General features: G+C 41.4%; 1 protein-coding gene across 3 annotated transcripts in view; it reads right to left on the bottom strand.

The window, feature by feature from the left end:
• Window positions 1-20296, bottom strand: part of tw (Protein O-mannosyl-transferase 2) — a 165883-nt gene that overhangs the window by 140341 nt on the left and 5246 nt on the right. For all 3 annotated transcript variants that reach the window (XM_071663331.1, XM_071663330.1, XM_071663329.1), the window contains exon 2: window positions 3822-4008. In XM_071663331.1, the coding sequence (XP_071519432.1) occupies window positions 3822-3910 (89 nt within the window). In that variant the 5' untranslated portion in view covers window positions 3911-4008. The remainder of the gene's footprint in view (window positions 1-3821; window positions 4009-20296) is intronic.

Below are 20296 nucleotides of genomic sequence, written 5' to 3'. Positions count from 1 at the left end.
ATAACACAACAAAATGCAAGGTGAATGTTCAAATTACAAAGGTACAAGTATATTTTGATTACCTGGGGAGGAAAAGTGTGGTTTCAGGAATGTTAGAGGATGTGACAATCAGGTGTTTGCTTTGAAAAAATGTGTGCTAGAAATACTTAAAAAGACAGTATTTTTATATGGCAAGTAGGGATCTGGAGAAACCATAGAGATAATTTGCAGAAGGTATTATGAATACATGGTGTGAGAGGAAAGATGTGTGCAAGTAGGTATGGAGTAGGTCAGTGGTTTAAGTGGTAATGGGTCTGCAACAAGGTGTGTGTGATGTCACCATGGCTGTTTGATCTGTTTATAGGGTGATGAGGGAAGTGAATGCAAATGTTTTGGGAAGAGGGACAAGGAAGCCTGAGAAATGAGTAAAGTCATTGTTTGTTGATGACAAATTCAAGTTAGAACCTGCAGAAATTGGTTTCTTAATTTGGGAATGTGTATGAAAGGAAATGTTTGAGTAGATGTGAGCAAAAGAACTTATCATGTTTAGCAGTACCAAGAGTTAGGTTAGCTGGGGAGTCAGTTTGGATTGAGAACTTATAGGAAGTGAGGTGTAGCATGGCTGTGAATGGATCCATGAGAGATGAAGAGAATCATAGGGTGGTTAAGGGGACCCAGGTCCAGTGCATTGAGGAATGTATGGAAAAAGGGGAGAGGCAAAGACGGGTATTGTTTGATGGTATTTGGTGTTGTACAAATGTGAGGTGTGGGCTAATGATGAGAATGTATGGATAGTGAATGTGCTGGAAATGAAATATTGGATAGCAATTATGTAGTAAGAGAAAGACTGATCAAGTGTCAACTGAAAGGGTAAGAAGAGTATGGCTTAGACATAGGGAAAGTATGAGTGAGAGGTTGATAAAGAGGATATGTGCATCAGAAGTGGAGGGAATATGAGGGGGACACTAAAGTAAATATGGAATGATGGAAAGAAAAAGGTTTTGAGTGCTTTAGGCCTGAACATACAGGCCCTGAGCCTTCAAAATCACCAAAATCTGGAGCAGTGAGCACCAAAGATAAAACACCACTAAAAGAAGCCTAACAAGCTCAGCAGCCAGCCAAGAGATTGTCTTCTGAAATTCCAAATATCAAAATGAAAAAAATGCAAACTGGGAGGGAAAATGAGAAAATATGAATGCATGATGATACATGGAATTGATGCAGAAGAAAGTTGGACAAGGTTGAAGAGAATGACAATCAGTGCTAATAAGCAACAGAAAGAAAGCACCTAAACAATGCATTAAAGCTGCCTGGAAAGAGAACATTGCCATGAGACTTGTGAAGGAAACTTCCAACCAAACAGGTACAATAGGATTCAGGATAATGTATCAGTCTATAATTCGAATAATGTGTACAAGGTTGGTCTCCATAATTTAAGGATACTGCTCATTTGTAAAATGTTCCATGTAGAGCCACCAAGCTTAATGGTGGGCTGTGATACAGAAACTATAGGGAGAGGTTAAAAGTACTAAAGTTACTGGACAAGAGAAGGGTAATTCATCAGTTTACCCTTGCATTAAAACTAGCTTTGGGTATCAAGTTATTCTGCTCTATAATGCGAGTGTAGTGTTTTGAGAATATGGCATAAGTAAAAGTGCATAACTAGGAGGATTACAGAGTATTCCTCAAGATCAGATAAGGCAATAGTAGTGAAGGTTCTGAACATTTGGGAAAATGTTGGTTTAATGTAAAGGTAGGTAAAGCTAGTAAAGCCAGAACCCCAGAAAACCCCACCAAACCTCTGAAGCAATTGAGATTTAGCTTAATGTTCAATATTCTACACAAACTATATGAATAATATTCATTAATAAACATTGAACAACTGCCTCCCTCCACCATTTGGCGACATTTCACTCAATTCTCAGTGGTACACCACTTTAAAGTTGGGACATTTCTAAAAGCAACAACCCTAAAATAAGCCAAAATAAACCAGAACAATTCAGTGTATGCCATCCAAATTGCACAGGTTGTATTCACATGTACTGGCAGAACAGAGTCTGGAAAGAAAAAGGAAAGTTTGCAGCCAATCAAAGAAACTCATTTTCCCAGTGCTCTTACTAGTTTAGTACAAGCTCTTAATAGGCCAGTCTCCCAAAACACAAATACCACTCAAGCATGGACAACATATACTGACTTAAATACTTTTCTATTATGACAAAACCATGAAATTTCCATGACACTTAAATTCTCAAAATGCTCTTTATGATTCGTCGCTAACACAGGAAACGGCGAATATGTATGAAAAAATAAATCTCTGGAACTCTCTCAAAGGGGTTAACATGGCAATAGAATCTCCGTAACTCATGAACTTCAGTGCCACTTCTTATCCATTGGTGCCTTGCCCTTAATAGGCCACTGGAAGATGGCAACTCCAGTACAGTGTTTGCAAAGGCTCCTACCTAATGTTCCTAATGACAACTACCTAATGCTCCAGCCTAATGTTTCGATCCACTACTTCTACATAAGCCCTTGCCTAAATGTTCCTATCTAATAATTCTATATATTGCAAATAACATTTTGCCAAAAAGCAGGGCTTGTGCAGAGTGCTCATTACAGGAAAATCTAGTTATGAAGAATGAGCTGTGTGAGTTAAGTGTTGTCAAGTGTTATGTATGACAAGATATTGGATTTTTGTGGACAGAATTATCACTTGCAAAAAAATTTGAAAAATATAAAATTACCAAAAAATTGTATAAACATATAACAAAATGTCCCAAATATCATCACTAGCAGTATTTCCAAGAAAATGCGTAAGTACTGTAAATTCAAGTTCAATATTTGGTAAAAATTCAACTGGAAAATAAAAAGGAAGTGCTTTCAGCACTGCTTGGGCAAAGTTGCACTTCTTTTCTGTATGAATGACAAAAGTCAAAAGCCACACATCCAATGGAACAAAATAAAAAGATGAACCATGCATCTAAACGATTAACGGCATTTTACCTTCACACGAACCCTCACTGCTACTGCCTTATTCACAATTGCTTAATACAAAATAATGCTCCATTACTGCAGACTGAAGTTACTCTATATATACAGCTAAACTGAAGAGCTAAACTGGACTTTTACCCACACTACCATACAGAGGAGACAAAATTTATATGCCAAAAACTGGACATGAATGGAACAGTCTTGCACCTGATGAAAGATACACCAAATGAATTATGAGTTAAACATGGATAAGCATTAGGCCTGACTGGTTCTACACATATCCATTACTCCTTAATCTAAGAGCCTATAGTCAATTACGAACTCGTCAGCTTAAACAGATGCTATATTTACTTATCACATAAAGAGAACACAACAACTGATGTTTGATATACATATCCCACCAAAATTTCAGTTTCCCACTTGAAATCTTGCACCAAAATTTGCTGGGTAGTACATCATAAAAGATCAAACATTCCCATCATTTTCCGTAAATAATATAATATGGGTTAAAGCCTATATGTGAGACCATATGTTGTAGCAGTGTCCTTCACTAGCAAGATCTTCCCAGAAGCCACAACCTGTCAACCCACTCTCACGGAAATACCACCGTATTAATGGTGAATGGGGTTGAATCTATAGATATATTTCCACAGAATATCCAAAAGTTACCATCACTTGATAGTCGGCGTTAGATAACGGAAATGATTTAACTCTCCGGTCAGTCCTACACACCATACATCCGACTGAAGTATAGGTCAGGTCTCAGATTTCACCAGAGTACACCCGGCAAGCATTTGACAGCTTGGACAATTCACCAGTGAAAAAAGGTAATTTGCGACTTAAGCTATATTCACCTGTACTTCATGACAATCTTATCCATGGTGACCGAACCCTGGGAAACCTTATGGTTAGATTTCCCTTTTCTAGAAGAGTCTGGTGCCATTGTTCAGCCGTAGTTCGGTCGTACCTTACACCTGACTGCCACGCTCACGACTGACTGCTGGTTGGAGATGGACCGTAGTCATCGCGAGCCTCTTTCTCCTACGGGCAATAAAAGTGAAAGTTGTACCACATACATTCACATTCGTACACATAAGTTATATTGTTCATTATAGGGCATTTTACTGGAACATTAGAGCTTAGAAAATTAGTGCTTTAGCTGAGAACATTTCACGGAATACATTTAATTTTTTACGGATGAAAACATTTCTTATTTACTTAGCGTTATAATGTGAGATCTTGATTTCCCAGGAAAAAACACCTTGACAAAAAGTGAAATACATTTTAAAATAGCTTTCTCATGATATCTTATAGTTACGGTAGCAACTGGGGAAAGTTGCATACGATAATCATTGATGAATATCGTATCACCATCTGGATATTATGTGTAGGGTGTGACATAACTCCGATAAGGTCGATATATACTAAAAATACACAGTCTGTGTCATCCAAATTGTCTGTGCTGTTATAAGCTGGTAGTAAAAGGTTAAATGTGAATGGAAGACTCATAGCAAAAGGCAAAAATTAATCGGATCTCCCAAACATTGACATGTATCATGCTTACATTATTTACTGTCTCTTTCTTGTGAAATGATACAAGAGTTACAAGAAATAAACAAATAATGTAGTCCCAAATTCACTCAGGAGGAACGAAAAGATATGCAAGGAATTAACCTGTTAAGATAGCGATTAGCACTCAAAACAATACGGGCATGAGACGCGACTAGCTTACGGATTCACCTTGTCGTTTATAGTCTTTTGGTGCAAGTTGCACTTAAGTCGAAATCACCAAAATACACTAGAATGAAATACTGTATAAAGTGGAAATTGCCTTCTCAATTATTTGATTAGCCGACTCTTCAGCCCCAACTTTTATTTAGACAGTTTTCTAAGAATACCATTATTATTAGTATAACCATGAGGGTTTAACGAAATGTTGATTAATATTTTGTTCGATGATGTATGATCAGTATACATACATAAAAATAGATCAAGTAGGTCCATTCATATTGCTAATTTTTACGTTCAGTGATGAGACAATGATTGACAACTAAGTCGCCTTCAAGACACGCAGTGAATACGTTGGGCAGTGTTGTTTCTCCCAAGTGAGGATTTTTCCTGAGACTCAGTCTTGTTCTTAACGCTGCCTCGCTGACGCCGGAAAAGGCGAATATGTATGGATCAGGTGCTTTCTTTGAAGAAAGTGTGAGAAATACTTAGAAAAACAGGTGGATTTGTATGTAGCATTTATGGAAGTGAAAAGTATTTACCAAGGACGTAAGCTTACGCATGTGTACGAGTAGGAAGAGAGTGATTGGTTCCCAGTGAAGGTCGGACTGCGGTAGGTGTGTGTCATGTCCCTAAGGTTGTTTAATTTGTTTATGGATTGGGTGGTTAGGGAGGTAAATGCAAGAGTTTTGGAGAGGGGCGATTATGCAGTGTTAGCGATGAGAGAGCTTGGGAAGTAAGTCAATTGTTCGCCGATGATACAACTCTAATGGCTGATTCGAGTGAGAAACTGCAGAAGTTGGTGACTGAGTTTGGAAAAGTGTGTGAAATAAGAAAGTTGAGAGTAAATGTGAATAAGAGCAAGGTTATTAGGTTCAGTAGGGTTGAGGGACAGGTAAATTGGGATTTAAGTTTGAATGGAGAAAAATTGGAGGAAGTGAAGTGTGATTTAAGTTTGAATGGAGAAAAATTGGAGGAAGTGAAGTGTTTTAGATATCTGGGAGTGGACTTAGCAGCGAATGGAACCATGGAGGCGGAAGTGAGTCACAGAGTGGGGGAAGAGGAGAAGGTTCTAGGAGCGATGAAAAGAGTAAACGTTATCTAGGAGAGCAAAAATGGGTATGTTTGAAGGAATAGTTCCAACAATGCTATATGGTTGCAAGGCATGGGCTAGATAGGGTTGTACGAAGGAGGGTAACAAGGTAACAGATGTGTGGAAATAAAAAGTGTGGTTGAGAGAGCAAATGAGGATGAGTTGGAATGGTTTGGACATACGGAGAGAATGAGTGAGGAAAGATTGACAAAGAGGATATATGTGTCAGAGGTGGAGGGAAGAAGCGGGAAACCAAATTGGAGGTGGAAGGATGGAGTGAAAAAGATTTTGAGCGATCGGGTCCTGAAAATACAAGAGGGTGAAAGGCGTGCAAACAATAGAGTGAATTGTAACGATGTGGCATACCGGGGTGGACGTGCTGTCAGTGGACTGAACCAGGGCATGTGAAGCGTCTGGGGTTAACCATGGAAAGATCTGTGGGGCCTGGATGTGGATAGGGAGCTGTAGTTTCGATGCACTACACATGACATCCAGGCCCTACAGACCTTTCCATGGTTAACCCCAGACGTTTCACATCGCCTGGTTCTGACCAATGACAGCACGTCCACCCCAGTATACCACATCGTTCCAATTCACGCTTCCTTGCACGCCTCTCGCACTCCTGTATGTTCAGGCCCCGATCGCTCAAAATCCTTTTCAGCATCCTTCCACCTCTAATTTGGTCGCCTGCTTCTTGTTCCCTCCACCTCTGACACATATATCCTCTTTGTCAGCCTCTTTCTCTCCATATGTCCAAACCATTTCAACACACCCTCTGCTTTCTCATCCACACTCTTTATATTACCACACCTCTCTTACCCTTTCATTACTTACTCGATCAAACCACCTCATATCATATACTGTCCTCAAACATTTCATTTCCAAGTCATGCACCCTCCTCCACACAACCCTATCTATAACCCATGCTTCGCAACCATATAATATTGTTGGAACTACCATTCCTTCAAACATACCCATTTTTGCGCTAAGAGATAACATTCTCTTTTTCCACCCAATCTTCATCGCTCTCAGAACCTTCGCCCCCCTTCCCCACCCTGTGACTCACATCCGCTTCCATGGTTCCATTCACTGCTAAGTCCACTCCCAGATATCTAAAACACTTCATTTCCTCCAATTTTTCTCTATTCAAACCTTATACCAAATAACTTGTCCCTTAACCCTGATGATCCTAATAACCTTGCTTTATTCACATTTATTCTCAACTTTCTCCTTTCACATACTATTCCATACTCAGTTACCAGCTTTTGCAGTTTCTCACTCGAATCAGCGACAAGTGCTGTATCATCAGCGAACAAGTGACTCACTTGTCAGGCCCAATCGTCCCCATCAGACTACATACTCTCCCTTCTCTCCAAAACTTTGCATTTACCTCCCGAACCACTCCATCCATAAAGAAATTAAACAACTATGGGGACATCACGCACTCCTGCCGCATCCCAACATTCACTGGGAACCAATCACTCTCCTCTCTTCCTATTCGTTCACATGCCTTACATCCTTGATAAAAACTATACACTGCCTCTGGCAACTTACCTCCCACACCATATACTCTTACAACCTTCCAAAAAGCATCTCCATCAACCCTATCGTATGCCTTCTCCAGATCCATAAATGCTACATACAGATCATCTGTTTTTCTAAGCATTTCTCACATACATTCTTCAAAGCAAACACCTGATCCACACATCCTCTACCACTTCTGAAACCACACTGCTCCTCCACAATCTGATACTCTGTACATGCCTTAACCCTCAATCAATACTCACCCATACAATTTTCCAAGAATACTCAACAAACTTATGCCTCTGCAGTTTGAACCATCACTTTTATCCCCTTTGCTTTTGTACAATAGCACTATGCATGCATTCCGCCAATCCTCAACACTTCATCATGATACATACATACAATGAATATACTTACCAACGAATCAACAACACAGTCACACCCTTTCTTAATAAATTCAACTGCAATACCATCCAAACCCGTCGCCTTGACCGATTTCATCTTCCGCAAAGATTTCACCACCTGTTCTCTCTTAACCAAATCATTCTCCGTGACCATCTCACTTCCAGCACCATCCACCCCGACCAAAACATCCTACATCTGCTCTTCTATCATCACATTCAATAAACCTTCAAAATACTCACTCCAACTCGTCACTTCATCACTACCTGTTATTACTTCCCCCCCCCCCCCCTCACCCCATTCACCGATGTTCCCCTTTTGTTTTCTTGTCTTACGCACGTTATTTACCTCCTTCCAAAACTTTTCATTCTCTCTAAAGTTTAATGATACTCTCTCACCCCAACTCTCACTGTCCCCTTTTTCAACCCTTGCACCTTTCTCGTGGCCTTCTGCTTCTTTCTTTAACACATCCCCCAGTCATTTGTATTCCTTCATTGTTAAGTATCGTCCAAACGCCTCTCTTTTCTCTCACTAACAACTTTCCTTCTTCATCCCAACATTCACTACCCTTTCTAATCTGCCAACCTCCCACCTTTCTCATGCCACATAAATGTACATATAAATATATACACAGCTGGGCTATAATAAGGAATTTTGTGAAGAAAAAAAAATTGCAAACGAAACTTAAAACCACGCGCAATACAGACTGCACTTTCAGTACAAGAAATTGTGATGTTCGGTGGTCCATTCGTTTATCTATATGTAGATAGTCCACAATTGTTCACTTTAAAACCAACAAAGTATCTAGTCGGTAGCATTTCATTATCGGTCATAGAACGAGGTCAACAAAGGTTCTAATGTTTGTTCGTCCATGCAATTTAGTAGTTCATTTTATACCCGCTACTTAATGGTCGAGGCCCAAATAAATGGATGTGATGTAACTTACGTGCTAAGGATCTGATTTTTCTAGCAAAATTTTCGTTGTCACGCTTCATCTGTCATTGCTATAAAATTTTAGCAAATCGAGTTTTTCTACTTTGAAGAACAGCAATAGATGGAAGGGGATTAGTAATTTCTTCTGTACATGGTAATTTTGAGCGACTTTTTGAAGCCTGAGGAGGGCCTGTCCTTGGAGTAGGACTAACCTGGTTACACAAGCTAAATATATGATGATCGGACGGTAAGACCAACCGTGCAACAATCTGTGCGGTCATTTCCACGAAATGGTCGGAAACTGACCGACAGTTATTTTGTAAACTCCATTAGTTCTTGCGTGCGCGATGCGAACGTACACTATACATTGAACAGTGCACCCCTGTGAACTTATCATACATTACATACAAAATACATGAACATACGACCCGAATTTAAGAAAAAAGTGTTTAATAAGAAAAATCCTACTGCCGTAAAAAAAAGAAAAAAAAAATACGGCAAAAATACAATGGTTGGCAGTTTTATATACATATACATATATTTGTACATATAAACATACATACATATGCACATATTCACAACTGCTCGCATCCCATCCCCCTACAAGTAACAGCACAAATGCATGACAGTGAAGAAGAAAGTATGATACATTACATTTACTTCACACCTGCTCGCCACTCCTGCGTCAGTGAGGTACCGCCAGGTAACAGACGAGAAAGGCCACATCCGCTTACACAGTCTCTGTGTAATGCACCGAAACCACAGCTTCCTATCCACATCCAGACCCCACAGACCTTTCTATGGTTTATCCCATTAGTTTCACATGCCCTGGTTCAGTCCATTGGCAGCATGCCGACCTCAGTATACCACATCATTCAAATTCAATCTATTCCGTGCATGCCATTCACCTTCCTGCATGCTCAGGCCCCAATCGCTCAAAGTTCTTTTCACTTCATCCACCTCCAATTTGGTCTTCCGCTTGCTTCTTGTTCCCTCCACCTCTGACACATATATCCTCTTTCTCAGCCTTTCCTCATTCATTCTCTCCATATCTCCGAACCATTTCAACACACCCTCTTCTGCTCTCTCAATCACTACCACACATCTCTTACCCTTTCATCACTTACTCGATCAAACCTCACACCACATTATTATCCTTAAACATTTCATGTCCAACACATCCACTCTCCTCCGTACAACCCTAACTATAGCCTATGACTCGCAACCATATAATGCTGTTGGAACTACTAATCCTTCAAACACTCCCATTTTTGATCTCCCTGATAACGTTCTCTTTCCACATACTCTTCATAGCTCCACGAACCTTCGGCTCCTCCCCCACCCTATGACTCACTTAAGCTTCCATGGTTCCATTCGCTGCCAAGTCCACTCCCAGATATCTAAAACATTTCACTTCCTCCAATATGCAAATATATATATATATATATATATATATATATATATATATATATATATATATATATATATATATATATTACGTTGGAGGCTCCAGTCACAGACAAAAGTCAACATCAAGGTCGGGCTTTAACTGAAATATAGAGAGGAGAGCATTCACAGTTTGAAGGAAGTGAAAACAGTCTTCTAAATGTGCCAGGTCAAAGTTACTGGGAAAGACATGAGAATGTACATAGTTCTAGTGAGATGTGGGGAAAGAAGCAGTCATCAAAACGGCCCACACTTGAGTTGCCGATGGCCACATTGTAATCATGTGACGCAGCAGCTTACAGAGTATTCCGTGGTCTAATTAGTGGTGGGGGCTCCCAAGCGGCCAGATCCTGCGAGCAAAAAACATAGTAATACAGATAGAAGAGGGAAAGTGAAACAATACTGCGGTGTAGGACATGAAGGTCAAGTTTTGAAGTTAGCCTGGGATAGTTAGTTTATCAGTCGGACCACTGTCGACTCAACTCTGTCAAGGAAGGATGCAGAGCTAGAACCTCAGACGACAGCATTACTCCATACAAGGACGGAGTAATCCTGTGTGTAAACATGGTAACTGTTCGGAATAAAAGAAATTTCCACATCACCCAGTTTCTAAGAGACAGTCCTAACTATTTCCGTAATGTGGGGTTTCCGAGAGAAAGTGAACTTTACAGTAAAACCAAGTACGTTCATCGAGTCCAGAGGTGGATTTACCGAACCGTCAAAGGAAAGAAGAAAGCTGAGGAATTTTCGATATAGAAATGGGTAGAAACTGGGTCTCGTAGGTATTAAACTTAACCATATTTTGTCTAACCCCAATGGGATATCCTGTCCTAGTCTGAGTTTATAGAGAAAGTTGTGTCGACATGAGATGCAGATCGAGTTAAAGAAAATTCAACGGAAATGCAGTGTTGAGTTGCCACGTAAGAGCGCATTTGGTTATTTGTGGAAGAGAGGAAATTGAGGGACACTGCTGTTGATGGAGAAAAGGGTGGGGAGACTGATTCATCAACAACTACGTAGATCGGTCTAAGAGGAAGCTACAATATGATGGACAGACATTCCTATTCAAAGAACGGTGTGTATCAGCACAATACATTCAGTCAATGAACATGCAGGACATATTCTCATTGTATAGTTAGAAGATTATTCAAAAACATGAAGTAATACAAAATAAAGATATGAGAACTGTTCTGGGTTCCCCACTGAACACCAAAATTGAAATAATGGGAATGGAATTGACGTTACCAAGCACTGAACATACAATACAGGATCTTGCTGTAACTGCTACTCTAAGAACCATTAGGGGAGGTGGAGATAATAGACTGTCTCGAGCAATGGGGGAGATAATAGATAGTCTCGTGCAATGATGCGTTTACGTGAAGGACATCATATTGTGTTGTGGTGTATGGATTTGATAAACATTGTACTACATTACGAACTTACCTAAGGTTTAGACCATTGAAGGTTACGTTACAGTATATAGTTTACAGACTAAACGAAAAAAAATTGATCCCAATTATGTACGATTTTTTTTTAGATAATAAATACTCCTCAAGACGAAACTATATATATATATATATATATATATATATATATATATATATATATATATATATATATATATATATATTTTTTTTTTTTTTTTTTGCTTTGTAGCTGTCTCCCGCGTTTGCGAGGTAGCGCAAGGAAACAGACGAAAGAAATGGCCCAACCCACCCCCATACACATGTATATACATACGTCCACACACGCAAATATACATACCTACACAGCTTTCCACGGTTCACCCCAGACGCTTCACATGCCTTGATTCAATCCACTGACAGCACGTCAACCCCGGTATACCACATCGCTCCAATTCACTCTATTCCTTGCCCGCCTTTCACCCTCCTGCATGTTCAGGCCCCGATCACACAAAATCTTTTTCACTCCATCTTTCCACCTCCAATTTGGTCTCCCTCTTCTCCTCGTTCCCTCCACCTCCGACACATATATCCTCTTGGTCAATCTTTCCTCACTCATTCTCTCCATGTGCCCAAACCACTTCAAAACACCCTCTTCTGCTCTCTCAACCACGCTCTTTTTATTTCCACACATCTCTCTTACCCTTACGTTACTTACTCGATCAAACCACCTCACACCACACATTGTCCTCAAACATCTCATTTCCAGCACATCCATCCTCCTGCGCACAACTCTATCCATAGCCCACGCCTCGCAACCATACAACATTGTTGGAACCACTATTCCTTCAAACATACCCATTTTTGCTTTCCGAGATAATGTTCTCGACTTCCACACATTCTTCAAGGCTCCCAGAATTTTCGCCCCCTCCCCCACCCTATGATCCACTTCCGCTTCCATGGTTCCATCCGCTGACAGATCCACTCCCAGATATCTAAAACACTTCACTTCCTCCAGTTTTTCTCCATTCAACTCACCTCCCAATTGACTTGACCCTCAACCCTACTGTACCTAATAACCTAGCTCTTATTCACATTTATATATATATATATATATATATATATATATACATATATATATATATATATATATATATATATATATATATATATATTTATTTATTTATTTATTTATTTATTTATTATACTTTGTCGCTGTCTCCCGCGTTTGCGAGGTAGCGCAAGGAAACAGACGAAAGAAATGGCCCAACCCCCCCCCCATACACATGTATATACATACGTCCACACACGCAAATATACATACCTACACAGCTTTCCATGGTTTACCCCAGACGCTTCACATGCCTTGATTCAATCCACTGACAGCACGTCAACCCCGGTATACCACATCGCTCCAATTCACTCTATTCCTTGCCCTCCTTTCACCCTCCTGCATGTTCAGGCCCCGATCACACAAAATCTTTTTCACTCCATCTTTCCACCTCCAATTTGGTCTCCCTCTTCTCCTCGTTCCCTCCACCTCCGACACATATATCCTCTTGGTCAATCTTTCCTCACTCATTCTCTCCATGTGCCCAAACCACTTCAAAACACCCTCTTCTGCTCTCTCAACCACGCTCTTTTTATTTCCACACATCTCTCTTACCCTTACGTTACTTACTCGATCAAACCACCTCACACCACACATTGTCCTCAGACATCTCATTTCCAGCACATCCATCCTCCTGCGCACAACTCTATCCATAGCCCACGCCTCGCAACCATACAACATTGTTGGAACCACTATTCCTTCAAACATACCCATTTTTGCTTTCCGGATAATGTTCTCGACTTCCACACATTTTTCAAGGCTCCCAAAATTTTCGCCCCCTCCCCCACCCTATGATCCACTTCCGCTTCCATGGTTCCATCCGCTGACAGATCCACTCCCAGATATCTAAAACACTTCACTTCCTCCAGTTTTTCTCCATTCAAACTCACCTCCCAATTGACTTGACCCTCAACCCTACTGTACCTAATAACCTTGCTCTTATTCACATTTACTCTTAACTTTCTTCTTCCACACACTTTACCAAACTCCGTCACCAGCTTCTGCAGTTTCTCACATGAATCCGCCACCAGCGCTGTATCATCAGCGAACAACAACTGACTCACTTCCCAAGCTCTCTCATCCCCAACAGACTTCATACTTGCCCCTCTTTCCAAGACTCTTGCATTTACCTCCCTAACAACCCCATCCATAAACAAATTAAACAACCATGGAGACATCACACACCCCTGCCGCAAACCTACATTCACTGAGAACCAATCACTTTCCTCTCTTCCTACACGTACACATGCCTTACATCCTCGATAAAAACTTTTCACTGCTTCTAACAACTTGCCTCCCACACCATATATTCTTAATACCTTCCACAGAGCATCTCTATCAACTCTGTCATATGCCTTCTCCAGATCCATAAATGCTACATACATATATATATATATATTTTTTTTTTCTTTATACTTTGTCGCTGTCTCCCGCGTTTGCGAGGTAGCGCAAGGAAACAGACGAAAGAAATGGCCCAACCCACCCCCATACACATGTTTATACATACGTCCACACACGCAAATATACATACCTACACAGCTTTCCATGGTTTACCCCAGACGCTTCACATGCCTTGATTCAATCCACTGACAGCACGTCAACCCCGGTATACCACATCGCTCCAATTCACTCTATTCCTTGCCCGCCTTTCACCCTCCTGCATGTTCAGGCCCCGATCACACAAAATCTTTTTCACTCCATCTTTCCACCTCCAATTTGGTCTCCCTCTTCTCCTTGCTCCCTCCACCTCCGACACATATATCCTCTTGGTCAATCTTTCCTCACTCATCCTCTCCATGTGCCCAAACCACTTCAAAACACCCTCTTCTGCTCTCTCAACCACGCTCTTTTTACTTCCACACATCTCTCTTACCCTTACGTTACTCACTCGATCAAACCACCTCACACCACACATTGTCCTCAAACATCTCATTTCCAGCACATCCATCCTCCTGCGCACAACTCTATCCATAGCCCACGCCTCGCAACAATACAACATTGTTGGAACCACTATTCCTTCAAACATACCCATTTTTGCTTTCCGAGATAATGTTCTCGACTTCCACACATTCTTCAAGGCTCCCAGAATTTTCGCCCCCTCCCCCACCCTATGATCCACTTCCGCTTCCATGGTTCCATCCGCTGCCAGATCCACTCCCAGATATCTAAAACACTTCACTTCCTCCAGTTTTTCTCCATTCAAACTCACCTCCCAATTGACTTGACCCTCAACCCTACTGTACCTAATAACCTTGCTCTTATTCACATTTATATATATATATATATATATATATATATATATATATATATATATATATTTATTTATTTATTATACTTTGTCGCTGTCTCCCGCGTTTGCGAGGTAGCGCAAGGAAACAGACGAAAGAAATGGCCCAACCCACCCCCATACACATGTATATACATACGTCCACACACGCAAATATACATACCTACACAGCTTTCCATGGTTTACCCCAGACGCTTCACATGCCTTGATTCAATCCACTGACAGCACGTCAACCCCGGTATACCACATCGCTCCAATTCACTCTATTCCTTGCCCTCCTTTCACCCTCCTGCATGTTCAGGCCCCGATCACACAAAATCTTTTTCACTCCATCTTTCCACCTCCAATTTGGTCTCCCTCTTCTCCTTGCTCCCTCCACCTCCGACACATATATCCTCTTGGTCAATCTTTCCTCACTCATCCTCTCCATGTGCCCAAACCACTTCAAAACACCCTCTTCTGCTCTCTCAACCACGCTCTTTTTACTTCCACACATCTCTCTTACCCTTACGTTACTCACTCGATCAAACCACCTCACACCACACATTGTCCTCAAACATCTCATTTCCAGCACATCCATCCTCCTGCGCACAACTCTATCCATAGCCCACGCCTCGCAACAATACAACATTGTTAGAACCACTATTCCTTCAAACATACCCATTTTTGCTTTCCGAGATAATGTTCTCGACTTCCACACATTCTTCAAGGCTCCCAGAATTTTCGCCCCCTCCCCCACCCTATGATCCACTTCCGCTTGCATGGTTCCATCCGCTGCCAGATCCACTCCCAGATATCTAAAACACTTCACTTCCTCCAGTTTTTCTCCATTCAAACTCACCTCCCAATTGACTTGACCCTCAACCCTACTGTACCTAATAACCTTGCTCTTATTCACATATATATATATATATATATATATATATATATATATATATATATATATATATATATATATATATATATATATATATATATATATTTATACTTTGTCGCTGTCTCCCGCGTTTGCGAGGTAGCGCAAGGAAACAGACGAAAGAAATGGCCCAACCCACCCCCATACACATGTATATACATACGTCCACACACGCAAATATACATACCTACACAGCTTTCCATGGTTTACCCCAGACGCTTCACATGCCTTGATTCAATCCACTGACAGCACGTCAACCCCGGTATACCACATCGTTCCAATTCACTCTATTCCTTGCCCTCCTTTCACCCTCCTGCATGTTCAGGCCCCGATCACACAAAATCTTTTTCACTCCATCTTTCCACCTCCAATTTGGTCTCCCTCTTCTCCTTGCTCCCTCCACCTCCGACACATATATCCTCTTGGTCAATCTTTCCTCACTCATCCTCTCCATGTGCCCAAACCACTTCAAAACACCCTCTTCTGCTCTCTCAACCACGCTCTTTTTACTTCCACACATCTCTCTTACCCTTACGTTACTCACTCGATCAAACCACCTCACACCACACATTGTCCTCAAACATCTCATTTCCAGCACATCCATCCTCCTGCGCACAACTCTATCCATAGCCCACGCCTCGCAACCATACAACATTGTTGGAACCACTATTCCTTCAAACATACCCATTTTTGCTTTCCGAGATAATGTTCTCGACTTCCACACATTCTTCAAGGCTCCCAGAATTTTCGCCCCCTCCCCCACCCTATGATCCACTTCCGCTTCCATGGTTCCATCCGCTGGAGCGATGTGGTATACCGGGGTTGACGTGCCGTCAGTGGATTGAATCAAGGCATGTGAAGCGTCTGGGGTAAACCATGGAAAGCTGTGTAGGTGTGTATATTTGCGTGTGTGGACGTATGTATATACATGTGTATGGGGGGGGGGGGGGCCATTTCTTTCGTCTGTTTCCTTGCGCTACCTCGCAAACGCGGGAGACAGCGACAAAGTATAATAATAAAAAAAAAAAATGATATTTATATTTATTTATTTTGCTTTGTCGCTGTCTCCCGCGTTTGCGAGGTAGCGCAAGGAAACAGACGAAAGAAATGGCCCAACCCACCCCCATACACAATGTATATACATACACGTCCACACACGCAAATATACATACCCATACATCTCAATGTACACATATATATATATACACACACACAGACACATACATATATACCCATGCACACAATTCACACTGTCTGCCTTTATTCATTCCCATCGCCACCTCGCCACACATGGAGTACCATCCCCCTCCCCCCTCATGTGTGCGAGATAGCGCTAGGAAAAGACAACAAAGGCCCCATTCGTTCACACTCAGTCTCTAGCTGTCATGCAATAATGCCCGAAACCACAGCTCCCTTTCCACATCCAGGACCCACACAACTTTTCATGGTTTACCCCAGACGCTTCACATGCCCTGATTCAATCCACTGACAGCACGTCAACCCCGGTATACCACATCGATCCAATTCACTCTATTCCTTGCCCGCCTTTCACCATCCTGCATGTTCATGCCCCGATCACTCAAAATCTTTTTCACTCCATCTTTCCACCTCCAATTTGGTCTCCCACTTCTCCTCGTTCCCTCCACCTCCGACACATATATCCTCTTGGTCAATCTTTCCTCACTCATTCTCTTCATGTGCCCAAACCATTTCAAAACATCCTCTTCTGCTCTCTCAACCACGCTCTTTTTATTTCCACACATCTCTCTTACCCTTACATTACTTACTCGATCAAACCACTTCACACCACACATTGTCCTCAAACATCTCATTTCCAGCACATTCACCCTCCTGCGCACAACTCTATCCATAGCCCACGCCTCGCAACCATACAACATTGTTGGAACCACTATTCCTTCAAACATACCCATTTTTGCTTTCGGAGATAATGTTCTCGACTTCCACACATTCTTCAAGGCTCCCAGGATTTTCGCCCCCCTTCCCCACCCTATGATTCACTTCCGCTTCCATGGTTCCATCCGCTGCCAGATCCACTCCCAGATATCTAAAACACTTTACTTCCTCCAGTTTTTCTCCATTCAAACTTACCTCCCAATTGACTTGACCCTCAACCCTACTGTATCTAATAACCTTGCTCTTATTCACATTTACTCTTCACTTTCTTCTTTCACACACTTTACCAAACTCAGTCACCAGCTTCTGCAGTTTCTCACATGAATAAGCCACCAGCGCTGTATCATCAGCGAACAACAACTGACTCATTTCCCAAGACTTCATACTTGCCCCTCTTTCCAAAACTCTTGCATTCACCTCCCTAACAACCCCATCCATAAACAAATTAAACAACCATGGAGACAACACACACCCCTGCTGCAAACCTACATTCACTGAGAACCAATCGCTTTCCTCTCTTCCTACGGGTACACATGCCTTGCATCCTCGATAAAAACTTTTCACTGCTTCTAACAACTTGCCTCCCACACCATATATTCTTAATACCTTCCACAGAGCATCTCTATCAACTCTATCATATGCCTTCTCCAGATCCATAAATGCTACATACAAATCCATTTGCTTTTCTAAGTATTTCTCACATACATTCTTCAAAGCAAACACCTGATCCACACATCCTCTACCACTTCTGAAACCACATTGCTCTTCCCCAATCTGATGCTCTGTACATGCCTTCACCCTCTCAATCAATACCCTCCCATATAATTTACCAGGAATACTCAACAAACTTATACCTCTGTAATTTGAGCACTCACTCTTATCCTCTTTGCCTTTGTACAATGGCACTATGCACGCATTCCGCCAATCCTCAGGCACCTCACCATGAGTCATACATACATTAAATAACCTTACCAACCAGTCAACAATACAGTCAATGATCAGTGACGGTACGGCGGGATGTGGTGTTTTCATAAGGGAATATTTTATTAATGACTTTGATTTATAAAACTTCGTAAACAACTCATCAACTACATGCAGTTTGTGAAGGTCTTTAGGTTGCTGCGGAGAAATGTAAAAATGTGTCCGTCATGCCAACATCCTAGTCTGACAGTCCTGGGTGTCATATGACTCCACACTCCAGTGTCTTGCCACACAGCACATCTGGCCTGCAGTGATAACTCACATTCCAGATAGCGTGAAGGACATCGATCTCCAGTTGCATTCACGATTCACACCTCAAATAGCGTGCCTAACACGTCACTCCATATCCCTTCTTACACCACAGAATACCAGCCAGACGTACTGAGCTATGCATCGCCACCCTGCCTGGAGGTCAGCCGTTCAGTTACGATCTTGATCAACCACATGAAACTCGGTTAAGCCTCGTTCCTTTAAAGCACAACCACAGAACTACGGCAACGTTTCCTTATTTTTGTATCACCTGCAGAAAACTTTGGGACCCCGGCAAGGAATGCCTTCCCCCACAGAAACACCAAGGGACTTCAGCAACACCAACTTTCACCTGCAACAGCCATGAATCTCAGTAATGCTTCTCTCCAACAGCACAGCCATGGGACCTTGGCAACGCCTCCTGCCACTTGCAACCCAACCACAGGACCTCATCAACACTACCTCACTCCGACAACACAACAATAGGACATGGGCAATGCATATTTCCTCCTATAGCAGGCAATGACTCTCATCTACTGTAGCAAAACCATAGGAGTTTTATCTCACCTCTCTTTCTCCTGTAATATCAGCTCGTCCAGTAGTTGCACCCAGTGAGTATATATTATCACATCAGAGTTGTGTTAATGTTTCTGCAACCCTCACTCAGTTCTAACATTCCGAAAGAGATTACACAATCACTACCAAAGCCTAGTTGACCTAACTGTGTTTACCACAGTTTCAGAGGAAGAAATATTTCTATTGTCATGTGTAAAAAAATATCGATTCTTCCTGATATCCAGCATGGTGGAATAAATACTCATGAAAACATTGGAGAAAAGGAGAGCTTAGATAGAGGGGTTAAAGAATCCAGAAAATAGAGATAAGTGGATAGCAAAGTGTAGAATACAAAGTCCTGAGCATAAAATCGTTCCTGGTGTGCTGAATGTTTTTTCCTATCCAAACACTGTTTTGTCTATCTCTTCTAATATTCTTAATCATTCATATTCTTAAGACCTTGAATCACTGCCACATTTGTAAGAATTCGATATAACTTGTTTTTCTACCTAACAAGCATGTGGTGCCATTCACTTAATTGTATCCAGCGTACAATTCAAAATCTATTGGTTTGCACTATTTTACCGTTCTGAAGTTTCTTATAACATATACTATATTTGCATATCGTTCTCATCCCCGACTGCATAGTGAATGGTAAAATGATTAATCACTCTTAACGTATTCCTGATCAAGCGTTAACGATTTATAAAACTAAATGTAAACGACCAACGGTATCCATAATTTGCTTTGCATCTTATCACCAATCATTTATCGAACATTCTCGCGT

This window comes from Panulirus ornatus, chromosome 7 (assembly GCF_036320965.1).
Source record: "Panulirus ornatus isolate Po-2019 chromosome 7, ASM3632096v1, whole genome shotgun sequence".
Classification (NCBI taxonomy): Eukaryota; Metazoa; Arthropoda; class Malacostraca; order Decapoda; family Palinuridae; genus Panulirus; species Panulirus ornatus.
This window is presented reverse-complemented; position numbering and strand designations above follow the sequence as displayed.